The sequence below is a fragment of the Sarcophilus harrisii genome, chromosome 3 (assembly GCF_902635505.1).
Source record: "Sarcophilus harrisii chromosome 3, mSarHar1.11, whole genome shotgun sequence".
Classification (NCBI taxonomy): Eukaryota; Metazoa; Chordata; class Mammalia; order Dasyuromorphia; family Dasyuridae; genus Sarcophilus; species Sarcophilus harrisii.
The window spans coordinates 489,958,053-489,970,883 of record NC_045428.1 but is presented as its reverse complement, the minus strand read 5'-3'; the positions used below and the strand labels follow the sequence as shown (position 1 = coordinate 489,970,883).

The following is a 12,831-nucleotide window of genomic DNA, read 5'->3' as shown; positions in this document are numbered from 1 at the left end:
TGCCATCATTTTCAGTTCCAAGGAGTTGGTGTCCTTCAATAGAAAACTATGATATGCTTAAAACTTGCCAGGGAAATCCCTGTCTTCATAAAATATTTCTATTTTCTGTCCCTTTCATTTTTTTTCTATTAAAATATTCATTTAGAAAAAAAAATTTTAATGCTGAATGTAGAGCCAAGAGAGTAATTGGTTCATCACAGAGTTCATAGTAGCGGAAAGTCTTGGGCAAAGATTTGAAAATCCTAATCATTGCCATACTCCTCCTTGGAAATAAGATGCTGCAATTTGATTCTGAAAGTTCTGAAATTATAATTACAAGCCAATAAGAAAAAAAAAGAATTATACTTGGTAGATCTTGGAATACCCTTCAGGACTTTCTTAAATGTGTTAAAAAGATAAAATTATTTGGCACAAGTGGGTTTCTGGGTATGCTACCCAAATTTACATGATTAAAGGAGGTGATATTCTAAAGGGTAGGTAGCAAGTCTCCTGTTCTTAAGACACTTTTCTGATTGGGTGTTAGAATGCTTTCTTTTGAACTTCTAGGAATGAAAATCTCTCCTGACTTTGCAGATGAGGAGGCTTGACTCTCAGCAGTCCAATGTCATTGACTATCTGCTATTCCCTTAAGCATCAAGGTTCCATCAAGGCTTCAATCAGAGATTGAAAAAGAAGTCTGAGAATGGGCAGGCAGGGTCTGTTTTAGTATTTCTTATTCCCTGTGGAAGAAAAAATGTCTCTAAAAGATACTGCAGTTAAAGAGAAAAAAAATTTCCACAAAAAATGGAACATGGGGGAAAAACAGCATAAAGGAAATAGGGAACAAAGCTCAGGCTATCTGTTTATTTAAAAAGTTTAAAAGAACTTAAAATATAGTCTATTGGGCCTCCTTTCCTCTCCTCAACTTTCTATGTAAGAAAATTTCTTTAATTTCCTATCAATAGATCTTCTGAGTATACCACATGAGACAATTCTTAACAGATAACAGCAATGGGGAAAAAACCTGAGAGAGAAATGATATGAGAATTTGTATCCAATGCCTTCAGGTTTTCCTCAGAGAAAATACACAAAGGTTTCATTGCTTCTAGGCTTGTTTCATGCTGAAACGCTTTGCTTGGGCACCAGGATTAACCTGGGGATATATTATTATCCAAATAAGTTTTTATGGTTCAAGACTGAAAGAAAAAAATTCAAGCCCTGGATGAAAATGGAGGGAGAAGGATACAGGTCAAGGACATGGAAGGAAGAATTATAACTATTCCTTCACTCAAACTGCTTTCCTGTCTTACTTCCTACAAACTATATGAAAACAAAACATCTTAGCGCCCCACATCCTGAAAAAATCAGTTTTCTTCTATATTTTGGCCTCATTCTCTAAATGAAAGAAAATGGAGGGGAGGGAAGAAGCAACTCCCAGGTCCCTAGGGAATCATTCACCTGGAACACAATTATGCAAAGAGTGAAATATGCGACTTAAGGGCTCTTCTGGAAAATCAAAGATTTTGCCTTCTTTGGGGCTAAGAGACCATCATTTATTTAAAATAAAAATGCTTTTAGTCTCTCCCTCTCCTTTCACATCTTTACTCCCTTCCTCCCTTCCCCACCAGGCTCAGAAAAAAGGTCCAGGGTCAAGCAGAATAAGATTTGTAGCTGTCCATGAGTGGCTAACAACTAACAGCTCATTTTTCTTCTTTCCCATAATCCTAATAATTTCATGACTGAGGTAATAAATCATCCTGCATATGACAGCACTAAGCAATTCCTGTCGTCAAAGAGGGGAGGCATTTTAGAGAGGAAGTGCACTTAACCACACTTCTTTTGACAGAAAGGAAGGTATGATACAAAAAGAGGACATAATGAATTAGATACAATATGGCAGCATGTACAAATGCAGAAATGAATGTTAATGCCTGGGAGAAGGCAGTAGGTTCTAAATATTAAATAGCATTACATATTTTATTTTACCTATGATATGAACAGGTCAGTCATGTGTCTGTATAGTTATCAATACATCTGAAAATCTAGGAGGGTGAATGCATTCACTAAGCAAAAATAGTATTTAGGATTTTCATAGTTTACATTTACAGGGGCTAAAATATAAAGATTAATCTGAAAGAAAAATGCTGGGACTCTTTTTAGGGTGAAATGGTAAATTTTATAAAGCATTGATCCTTATCTGAAGCAATCAGTTTTTAACCTGTACTGAATTAAGATAATAGAATGAGAATCATAAATGTGCTCACAAATAGGGTCTTGGGGATGCAGCACTTGGAATATAGTAACTAATAATTGTATTCACTTTTAGAACTCTAGATCTCTCAAAATAATAATGGGAATTTAATAGGCTGACATTTGATGTTAGTATTGGAACTATATGCCACATTTCCCCAGTCAGATGTAAGAAGTATCTTTGTGAATAGCACATCAAATCAAATTTTTTAAAAAGTACACTTGTGTGAAAATATAAAACAATTAGCACCAAAATCACCCTAGGTTTGTGAATTTAATTTTAAAAGATAACAGATAAATTTATTGGTTTGGTAACATTTATACGGTAAAAACACCTACTAAGAGTTGCCATTGTATTATTTTGGGGATGGAATGTGATGCAAACATTTTAATAAAAAGATTTCTGGTAATAAGGGATATGAGCAATGAGATGAGTTGAGCTGGAAGGAACAAGTTGTCAGGTGACTGAACTGTTACATTTTAAGATCCAAAGCCATCCCAGCCAGGTAAGAAATGAAATATTCTATGATTTTAAAAATCCTGGGTCATGAATTGGAGAAATTAGTTTATGTAAACTTAATTCTAAGGATATAATTTCCCTGGCACACTAGGGGATGTGGTAGTTTCAAAATCATAGTCAGCTTTGGAAAACAAACCTCCATCCACTGCCAACACAACTTTCTTGCTCAATTCCAAATGACACTATTACCAACGAATATCTATACTATTGACCTATTCTTTAATTAAACTAAGTCACTAATTAGTTGAGTATTTCTAATTATTATAGTAATGTTGGGTTAAGTTATAATGCTTTCAAATGCTAAGAACTGGCTAGTGGTCAGATAAGCTATACCTCTTGCTTCTCTGGTCGAGTCCACGAAGCCTGGAGAGAACAGATATAAAACACAACAAGAAAGCAGTAAAATTTTACAACATGTTGCTTTAGGTAGTAGATGCATCACACTGCATTCCGTGCACATGCAGCTTCCTTTCAATTCAGGACTTTTTTTTTTTTTTAAATTTGCCAAGGGCCCATTTTCAGTAGTGTGTTTATTTCCCACTTTGTTGTTTAAGATTTTCTTATTTTAAATTGAATAATCTTTGGAAAGCTAAAAGAAATTCCAAAATGATATGCTCTGTTCTTTTGCATTTTGTATCCACATATATGTATGTATGTGGATAGGTACATAAAACATTAGACTGAACATTCAGAACATCTATAAATATATCTTAGGAGTGCCACTGGACTGTGTCTAATAGTCCTGAGCACACAATCCTGAGATATTTATAGAGCAGGTTTCCTTTCTTTTGTTTTATTATATGGTGTCACACAGACACAGTAATAGTGTTGTGTGCTCATGCATTGTACAATTTCTTGCATGCATTCTATCAGAAAAATTAAATTAATCCCATCTTATAAAAAAGGCAAAAACCAAAGAGAAGAACAATGGAAATAGGAATTGTGTCATTCCTAAAACTGTGGGATGTCATTCCTAAAAAATGTGGGATTGTACCAATTAATGGTACAATGAGGCTGTTAGATTTTTCCTGATGTTGCACGACTCTACCAGTCTCACAATAAGACTTTTTAGCAAGAAACATTGGTTTCTATTCTGGAGTGTGCCATCATCCCTCATAATATCAACTCATATACACTAAGATTTGCATTTGGACTTTTATCCTCCTAATATCTAAGTTCTTTGCTTAATTTAGAATTGGGGATCTGTTTCACTTAGCCAGGAATCAAAAGTCACCTGCTAATATCACAGCTGCAGTGCTCTTTTTATTGGGTAGTATGGATGAATGAATATCATTGATGTTCATATAGCAAGAAGACAGAAGAGGGATGAGAAACACAGAGATGAAGTCCATGGAATATCAGTTAGCAAACATATTGAAAGCCCACTCTAGACAAGGAAGGCATTGTAGGTAGAATGAGAATATTAATGTTGTGTTATTTTACATGATCTTGAAATGAAGCAGAAAAGGTGACCAGAGGAACATGCAGAGCCTGAAAAAACACACTCTACAGAGTGCAAAATATTAAACAAAATCACCAATTCTACATCATTTGTAAGCTTATCTGTCACATGCCAGAGCTGACTTTCTAAAGAACCTGTGTCCTAATATTATTTTTATGTGAGGTAGGCCTTCTGGTCTGATACTTCCTCTACTGCTCGACATCTTTAAGAACCAGTAGGCATTAATAATTTCGGAGGGAGGCAGCTGGGGCTGTCCAGGGTCATCTAGTAAGTGTCTGAGGCTAGATTTGAAGTCAGGTCCTTTTGACTTCAGGGCCAGTACTCTTATCTATTTTCCACTTAGCTGCCCCAATGACCATCAACTGTAATCGTATTGTTTGATTTCTGTAGCTTGACCAGCTACCTGTGTAGGATATTAGGCTATGCCTTGATCTTGATAAGACAATTGCAATGTAGATGTGACCCATTTTAAGAAAATATATATTGCAGATAGCCAAGTTTAGAAAACAAATTGTTTTATAATTGAAATTGTAAAAGAATTCATCCATGTTCAAGTGGAGAATTTAGGAATGGATATACCATAATGTACCAGATAAGACTGCTGAATAAAACAACTCAGGTTGCTATTATAGATAGCCCTCCAAGGTTTAAGAAAAAAAAAATTCTAGTAAACTGATTTGATTTTCTTCATAATCATATCTAATTTATTTGTATTATTCAGACATGAATTTTTTCCTCTAAGCATTCAATTCACTAGAACAGTTTGCCTTCCTTTTTTTCTTTTTGTTTTCTCTTGCTCTATCCCCCCTGCTCTGTACCTCCAGGAAAATTTTCTTTCTTTTTCCTGTTGATCTTTTTTGAAGGCACATAAATGGTCAAGTAAACTCTTAATGACAAAACTAAAAACTTATTTTGAGATTGAGTTCACTCTTCTGTGTATTTGAAAGGACAATAAATTGTTATTTGAACATTTCTTTGGTATCCTCTACTTCAGTGTCTCATCCTGGCATGGAGGTGATCCTAAGCTTGTGCAGACTGTCGTCAGAAATTAATAAGCAGGAAATCGGTCACCTGATATTGAATGTTGTGTGTGTGTGTGTGTGTGTGTGTGTGTGTTTCCCTTGAAAACTGGAACCCATGAAAACTATTTTGTTTTAGATAGATTGACTACCAACACGGATTAAATCACAGATATTTCTAGGTAATTAAGAAATCTGTTTGGTATGAAACACCATATACATTTTAAAATGTGGCAAAATTAATAACAGATCTAGATAGATGGGGGTGTTATGAAGACTATATGGAAAAAAACAACTTGCCATGGATCTAGATGATGACAAGGGACCCCTTTTCTATACATGACCAAACTAACAATTATGATTGTCAATTTAGATTGTGAGAGATTGTCATGGTGATCACGGAGGAATCAATTGCTAAAGAATGGATTCTGATACAGTAATCTAATGATTCAAAATAAAATATTTGGTCCAATTATTTCAACAGTTCAGGTAAAAAAAAAGAAATCAACTCAACTAAGTAACTATCTAGATATCAATCTGTAAACAAGTCAACATGTTAGAGTCATTTATATGAAAAATTGGGGGCATACTTAATTCCGGGCTTGAGGCACTTCCATAAAGAAGGCACTAAGTATTTGTTTAGGAAATCACTGACTACCTAATTGTAACTGAAACCTTTATTATCTATCACTTAAGCTTGAGAATAATATAAGGTTTAACTCAGATGTGAAGCAAAAGAACAAAATTGGTCAGGATCTGTGCTAAAACACTTGTGAGCTAAAGATCATTTCAACTGGCTCATACTGTAATTCACTTTATTAAAGAAAATATTTAATATTCCATTGAAGTAATCAGAGCCTATTTAAAAACTGCAACATGTGTATATATATTTATATATACACACGGATATATATAGTTATGTATGTATACAAACATACACACATACATATAAATTGATTTTTTTCTATAAAATTTTTCTCTTTCAGAGAAATGCTGGATAAACTAATTTAAATGGCTTGGATACATGCATGCATGCATGCATACACACATACATATGCATGTATGTAATGTTTGTATATATATATATAAATACATATTTGTATTTATAGAAATATATGAACTAGGTCCCTTCTGAATCTGAAACTCTACAATTTTATGATTCTTTGTCTTCCAGAAAAACTGTTTTTGTTTGTTGCTTTTAATATACTGTAAACACATCATTCTGACTTTTTTTCTTTTTCTTCCTTCCTTTCATCCATAGCTAAATGACTTTATTCTAGACACCATTCAAGCCAACTATAGAAGTATTGAAGCCAAGCTGGAAAAGGTAGAAAATACTTTGTTTAAGATGGGATTGAAGCTCATGAGTAGAAAGGAGATAATGAGGATAATAATAATTCCCTTTAAATAAATTCATCTTTAGGCCTGCATGAATTTCATGCTGGGCTACTACTTACTGTAGAGATCACTATCTGTAATCTTTAATAAATCATAAAGGATGAAAAAGATTTTATAAAAATATGTCCTGGTTTTCAAAAATTGAAAAATGGGGAATAACACAAACTGCAAACTTGAAAATTTGGTAATAACCCAGGGAAATTTTAGAAGAGGTTATTATTGTTACTACTATAGTTGTCACTGTTATTATAATTTTATTTTATTTTATTTTTTTGAGTCTTGGTCTCCTATTTCTCTTAGACTGGAAATACAGTATAGATGCTGTACTTTGTATAATGACATTGAGATTCAGGACTCCTAAGCCCAAATGATTCGCCATCTTGGCCTCCTCAGTAGCAGGGATTATAGGTATGTACCACCAACTCTGGCTTAAATAGATGTGGAAAATAAGGTGGTAATTACCAGGAAACAAAATGGGTTCACTATGAACAAATCATGCCAAACTCAGTTTATTTTCTTTTCTCTCTCTCTCTCTCTCTCTCTCTCTCTCTCTCTCTCTCTCTCTCTCATAGATCAGAGGAATTCTGTATAAATATTGTATTTGGATTTCAGAAACTCATTAAAGAATTTTTTTCAGAATGTCCTTATAAAAAAGTGAGTTGGATGATAGTTTAACTAGGTAGATGAGTATTTAGTTATATTACTATACCATAAAAAATGTTGATTAAAGGTATGATATCAGCCTACATAAGATCCCCAGGGATATGCTGTGTAGTTTTATACTTGGTCCTGTCTTGTTCAACATTTTGGTAAATTATTTATTTGAATTTAGAGACATGTTGATCAAACTTGCAAAATGTGGAAAGGGGTAACCATTATAGTAGATATCAGAACCAAGATTTTAAAAGATGTTGACAATCTGTAATGAGTAGCAGAAGCCAACAACAAATGTAATAGAAATGACTATAAAGCTATATATTTGTATTGGAAAAAAGCCCCAAAGAGAGGATGTAGAAATCTTGGCTTGATAGAATTTTATAAGAAAAAGATCATAAGCACAAAATAACCCAGTAGGGTACCTTGATAACTGAAAAAAAAAAAAAAAAGCAAAAAGCAAAACCAAAACCAGCTATTCAGTCTTATGTTAGATTAATAGAAGTATAATGTCCAGAATAGCAAAGCAGCATTTCCACTATACTCTGCACTTATAAACACATTTGAAATATTTTGTTCAGTTTATAGCATCTTGAAAATGTCCAGAAACATTTATAAGGAGTTGCTATTCTGTCATGTTAGTTGTGTCTGACCTTATTTGTGACCTTATTTGGGTTTCTTTTGGCATTGACACTAGCGTGATTTGTCATTACCTTTTCTAGATCATTTTACAGTAGTATTTGAGGAAAACTGAGGCAAACAGTTAAGGGACATGTCCAAAGTCACAAGCTACTAAGTGTCTGAGGCCAGATTTGAACTCAGGGAGATGAGGTTTCCTGAGGGACATCGAGCACTGATGACTGCTTGATGCACATGGTGCTCACCTACCTGCTTCAATTAATATTGCCCCAATGTTAGTCTGGAGAATTTGAGACAATGGAGTAAAAAATCAGTAGGCAAGTGTACTTTTTGTACCTCAGAGAGGCAAAGTAGAAAGTGCCAGGAAGGAAGATTTTTACAAGATTGGTGGTTGCATACCTATTATTTAGATTATTTAGAATAATCCCTGCTCCTGGGGAGGCTGAGGCTGCTGAATTAATTATTTGGGCTCAATGGTCCTGAACCTCAATAACATTTTACAAAATCTGGCATCTACACTGTACTTATAACCTGGGTGAGACAGAAAGATCCAGTCTCAGAAATAAAATAAAATAGCAATAACAGTAACTACCGCCATCACCTCAATATAAGAAAGAACTTTCCAATAAGGAGGTGTCAGATAACAGAATGGACTGACATTCTGAAACTCTTCAAGGAGAGACTAAATGGTTATTTGGTATTGAATAATATAGAAAGGTTTTTTTGATTTGTGTTAGGTGTGAAATTAGGTGCTGTCTATGGTCTCTTATAGTTTTAAATATGCTGAGGGTGGTTTGTTGGTACAATGGATAGTGTGCTGGGCTGGAGTCGGAAAACCTGAATTCAGATCCAGCCTCAGACACTTACTAGCTGTGTGATCTTGGGCAAGTCACTTAATCCTGTTTGCCTCAGTTTTCTCATCTGTAAAATCAACTGGAGAAGGAAATGGCAAACTATTCTACTATCTTTGCCAAGGAAACCTCAAATAGGGTCACAAAGAGCTTGACATGACTGAAATAACAACAAATGTGCACAGCATTCTGTCTAATCTGATCCTTAGTATGTTTCTAAGTAGCCTTCCTTGCTGGCATAATTAGTAAAATATATGTCTTTTCATCTGCTTGGAACATGCCCCTGCATTTAATAAGGAAAAAGTATCTTCTTTGATAGAAACTTGAATCAAGTCTAATGTTTGGTAATATATTATGTGTTTAAAAGTAAAATAAAAATGAACCTTCACTTTGTCTGGAATTAAACCTGTTAAACCAATTCCTATTATAAGCAGATAACCCATATTGGAATTTTCTTAAATGTCATCCACACAATGAGGTTAAGCATCCTTCATCTGTGCCTTTGCTGTAGCATGTAAGGCATTTTGCATTATTCTCAAAGGTAGACATGTTAATAATACTTTGTCATGATACTGAGGGGTTTAGAGAATTTCTGACAATTACTACTGCTACTTCCCATAAAAGTTAAGGCAAAATATATTCAAATAAACTATAATAAAACTAGTGTTATTAGAGTACTCCTAATTAATCAATAGTAAGAAAGACTAGAAATACAATCTGATAAGGTAAGTAGAGTCACATCAAAAATGATTTCATACTATGCTCAAGGCATATATATGTATATACCTATATATTCATGTCTATTGTTTACCCATCAGGCTCATAGTTCTAAATTAGGTACTTGGTTTCTTGTCTCCATTCTACAAAAAACAGATTTACATTTTTTAATTCAGGACTGTCAGCCCATTAATTCAGGCAGCATGGAAACAAATCTTAATGGTTTTTCTGGTCTGTCTTGGCCTATTAATATAACTCTGACCTAAGACCTAGAGACTTTAGAAATTAATTAGTCTATGGTTTTTCACCTGGGACAGAGACACATTTCAGTATCCTACTGTGGGAGATGACCTAGATCAAAGACATACATTTCTTCAGTTATTTTGGACATATCTATTTACTAAGCCGTAATTCAAGCCCTGAAACAAACACTCAGTCTATATAACAAACATGCTTAGAAGTGAAATCTGAACTGGAGATTTAAAAACTCCAATTTGAATGAGGGAATTTCTCAAAATAAATACCAAATTTCCTTAATATTGTTTCTTTCTATGATACCAAACAGCACATGTGAAAGTCCCAAAAATACTTAGCAGTTTTTCAGATAAGTATCTAAGTGGAGATGACTCTTTGGAACAATGGGTTTTCTCTTTGTCAATCTGTTGGTGTGAAGAAGGAGATTCCTTCAAAAGTATACATGTCAAATGGAAATTCCTGATATCATGACTGCCCTAACTCTCCTCCTTTTTGTTAACTTGATCCTAGCTTAGCTTTTAAAGAGGAAGAGTAGTGAAATTCTAGGATTTGTGGTTTTCTAGTCTCTAGGGAATCCATTGCCAATGTTTTATACAGCTAAGATAATTACTCATGAATAAATGATAATGTTCTGAGTAATAATACTAATAATAACAAGATAGCTAGTATTTATGTAGTGCTTTAAAATTTGCAAAGTTCTTTACATATTATCATATTTGATTCCCCCAAATTTTGGGAGGTATGTACTATTATTACCCCTATTTTACAGATGAGGAGACTGAGAATTTATGTGGCTTGCCTAAAGTCGCTCAACTAAGAAGTATCTGAGACAATATCAGAACTCAAGTCTAGCTGACTCCTAGTCCAGCACTCTTCCCATTGTACTATCTATCTGCCTGGCTAAGAAAAATGGATTCCCAAAAGGATGTGTGAGATGAAACTGGTTAAATGTCATAAAAGCAATAACATTTTGCTTTAGAATTATATTTCTATAATTGGCCTCTTTAAAACCAGTAAGATGTAAATGGGATTACTTTATTTTGGGGGGAAGGATGCAGATTACTGATAACAAAAAGTAATTTTTCAGAGGCATACAAGTTTATATGCCCTAGAGGTAAATTTTGCCAATTGTTTTCAATTATTTTTTCCATTGAGTTGTAAAGGGTGTTGAAATGTTCCCTAAACCTCTATCAATATAGTAAAGAACACTGTGTAACCAATTATGTGGGAAAATACTATTTTGAAACTGCTAATTATTTTTGCCTTTAGAACAAAATGATATTGATATGTGACCAACAATACAGGCAGACATGTAGGCAACCAAAGTTTTGTGCATTCAGTACAGAGAGAGCATGAGCATACAATATATAAGGAATAGAATTAACAGGTTCATTTTGGTCCCTGTGATGATGGAGAGAAGTAGCCTGATGATGTTATTCAGTACGTCAGGGTTCTTGGCTTTTCCTCCTCCATCACAGCTTTCTAACCCCTGAAGTTGAAATTCCCCAGCCTCTTTCCCCCAAATCTTCTCCTTCTCCCACAGTCTTTCACTCTCTATCCAGTAGCTGCCTACCTCTTTGATTATACAGGCAGGATTTTGCCCCACTCTGTTGTGACTGGACTTTAAGGAGTTGACATACTGACATTGTGGACAGAAAGGCACTGGGGCTACTCTCTGTGTGTCCCGATGACAAAATCATGTCTTTTGGCTCACCAGAGAGGCCCAGGCACTGTGGCCGACTGGAGCTGTTTCAAGACTATGTTCCAAGCCTCTGACAGCCTGGGAGACATTATACCTTTTCTTCATTGCTGATGTTTCTTGTGGAAGTTCTCCAGGTGATGGAGGGGATAGGGTCTCCTGAGGCTTCACAGGTAAGAGTTATCTGCTCCTCCAACTCCATCGCGGTTTTGTTCTCCACATAGTTAATTTTGGGTTTTGCTGTAAAGAACAAATATTTCTGTAAGTTAATCTGAATTTTTTCATCTTTGCGGCAATGAACACACAAAAATATTGAGACATGTTTCCTACCTTTACTGAGCTTACAACCTAGTAAAGGAAACAATGTATGCATAAATATATTATTACATATTAAATATATTATATATATAAGGCCATAGTTGGGAAGTGTCACATAAGTTGGATAAAAAATATTACGGGAGCTAACAAATGAAAGACCACTTCCTACTGAGAAGACATCATGGAGATGACATTTGAGAAATGGATAATACCTCAGTAGGAGAATATTTCATGTGGAAATAAAAGTATAAACAAAGAAAAAATAATGACAATGGGGGGTGTTAAGGATGTTAAGTTTGTCTACTGTGAAGAGTTCATATAGGAAAGTAATATGAAATACCATTGGAAAGATAGATAGGGCCAAGTTAAGGATGGGGCCTTGAATTCCAAGCTAAGATTTTTGGATTTTGTCTCATAATAATTAGAGAGTCATGGATGGTTTATAAGGAAGAGAATAATATAATAAAGACATTACTTAGGGAAGATTACTTTGTGATTGGAATGAGTACTCAGCAGAATGTTTGAAAGACCATTGCAAAAGTTGAAGTATGAGGTAATAAGACAGAATTAGGGTTGTGTCAGGTGGAATAGAAATGATAGACAGAAATAACAGACCACAAAAGAAGAAATGGCAGAATTTGGAAAATGATAAGAGAAGCATAAAAGATGATTCTGATGTTTTAAATCTATATGACTGGGAAAATGTTGCCAACATTAATGAAAATAGGAGAGTTAGAAAGCAGAGCTGATTTAGTGGGGAAGATGAGTTCATTTCCTAAATGTTTCAGGTGTATGCACATGAATACAAACATTTAAGAGCCAAATTAAACATTAGAGAAAATTGAATTTTCTCAATTTAAAACAATCATACCCTGAAAGCACTGAACCTTTCCCATAAGAACGTGATAATACTGGAAAACCTCGCTAGTTTCACTCATTGGAGAGGGAAGGGGATTAATGAAAACTCTTGACTTCCAAATTGGAATAGTGAAATGAAGATGAGATTTGAAATCAGGAGAGAACTAGGTCTGAATATTGGTTATAGTAGGGCTTCTTAAACTTTTTGCATT

General features: G+C 34.5%; 1 protein-coding gene across 20 annotated transcripts in view; it reads right to left on the bottom strand.

Annotated features, from left to right (window-relative positions):
- Nucleotides 1-12,831, bottom strand: part of NCAM1 (neural cell adhesion molecule 1) — a 457,101-nt gene that overhangs the window by 53,458 nt on the left and 390,812 nt on the right. For 12 of the 20 annotated variants that reach the window (XM_031961202.1, XM_031961205.1, XM_031961203.1 and 9 more), the window contains exons 8-9: nt 11,541-11,683; nt 3,083-3,112 (exon numbers count right to left, since the gene is read on the bottom strand). In XM_031961202.1, coding sequence (XP_031817062.1) covers nt 3,083-3,112; nt 11,541-11,683 — 173 coding nt within the window. The remainder of the gene's footprint in view (nt 1-3,082; nt 3,113-11,540; nt 11,684-12,831) is intronic. The other 8 variants (XM_031961208.1, XM_031961209.1, XM_031961216.1 and 5 more) reach the window with 1 other exon arrangement.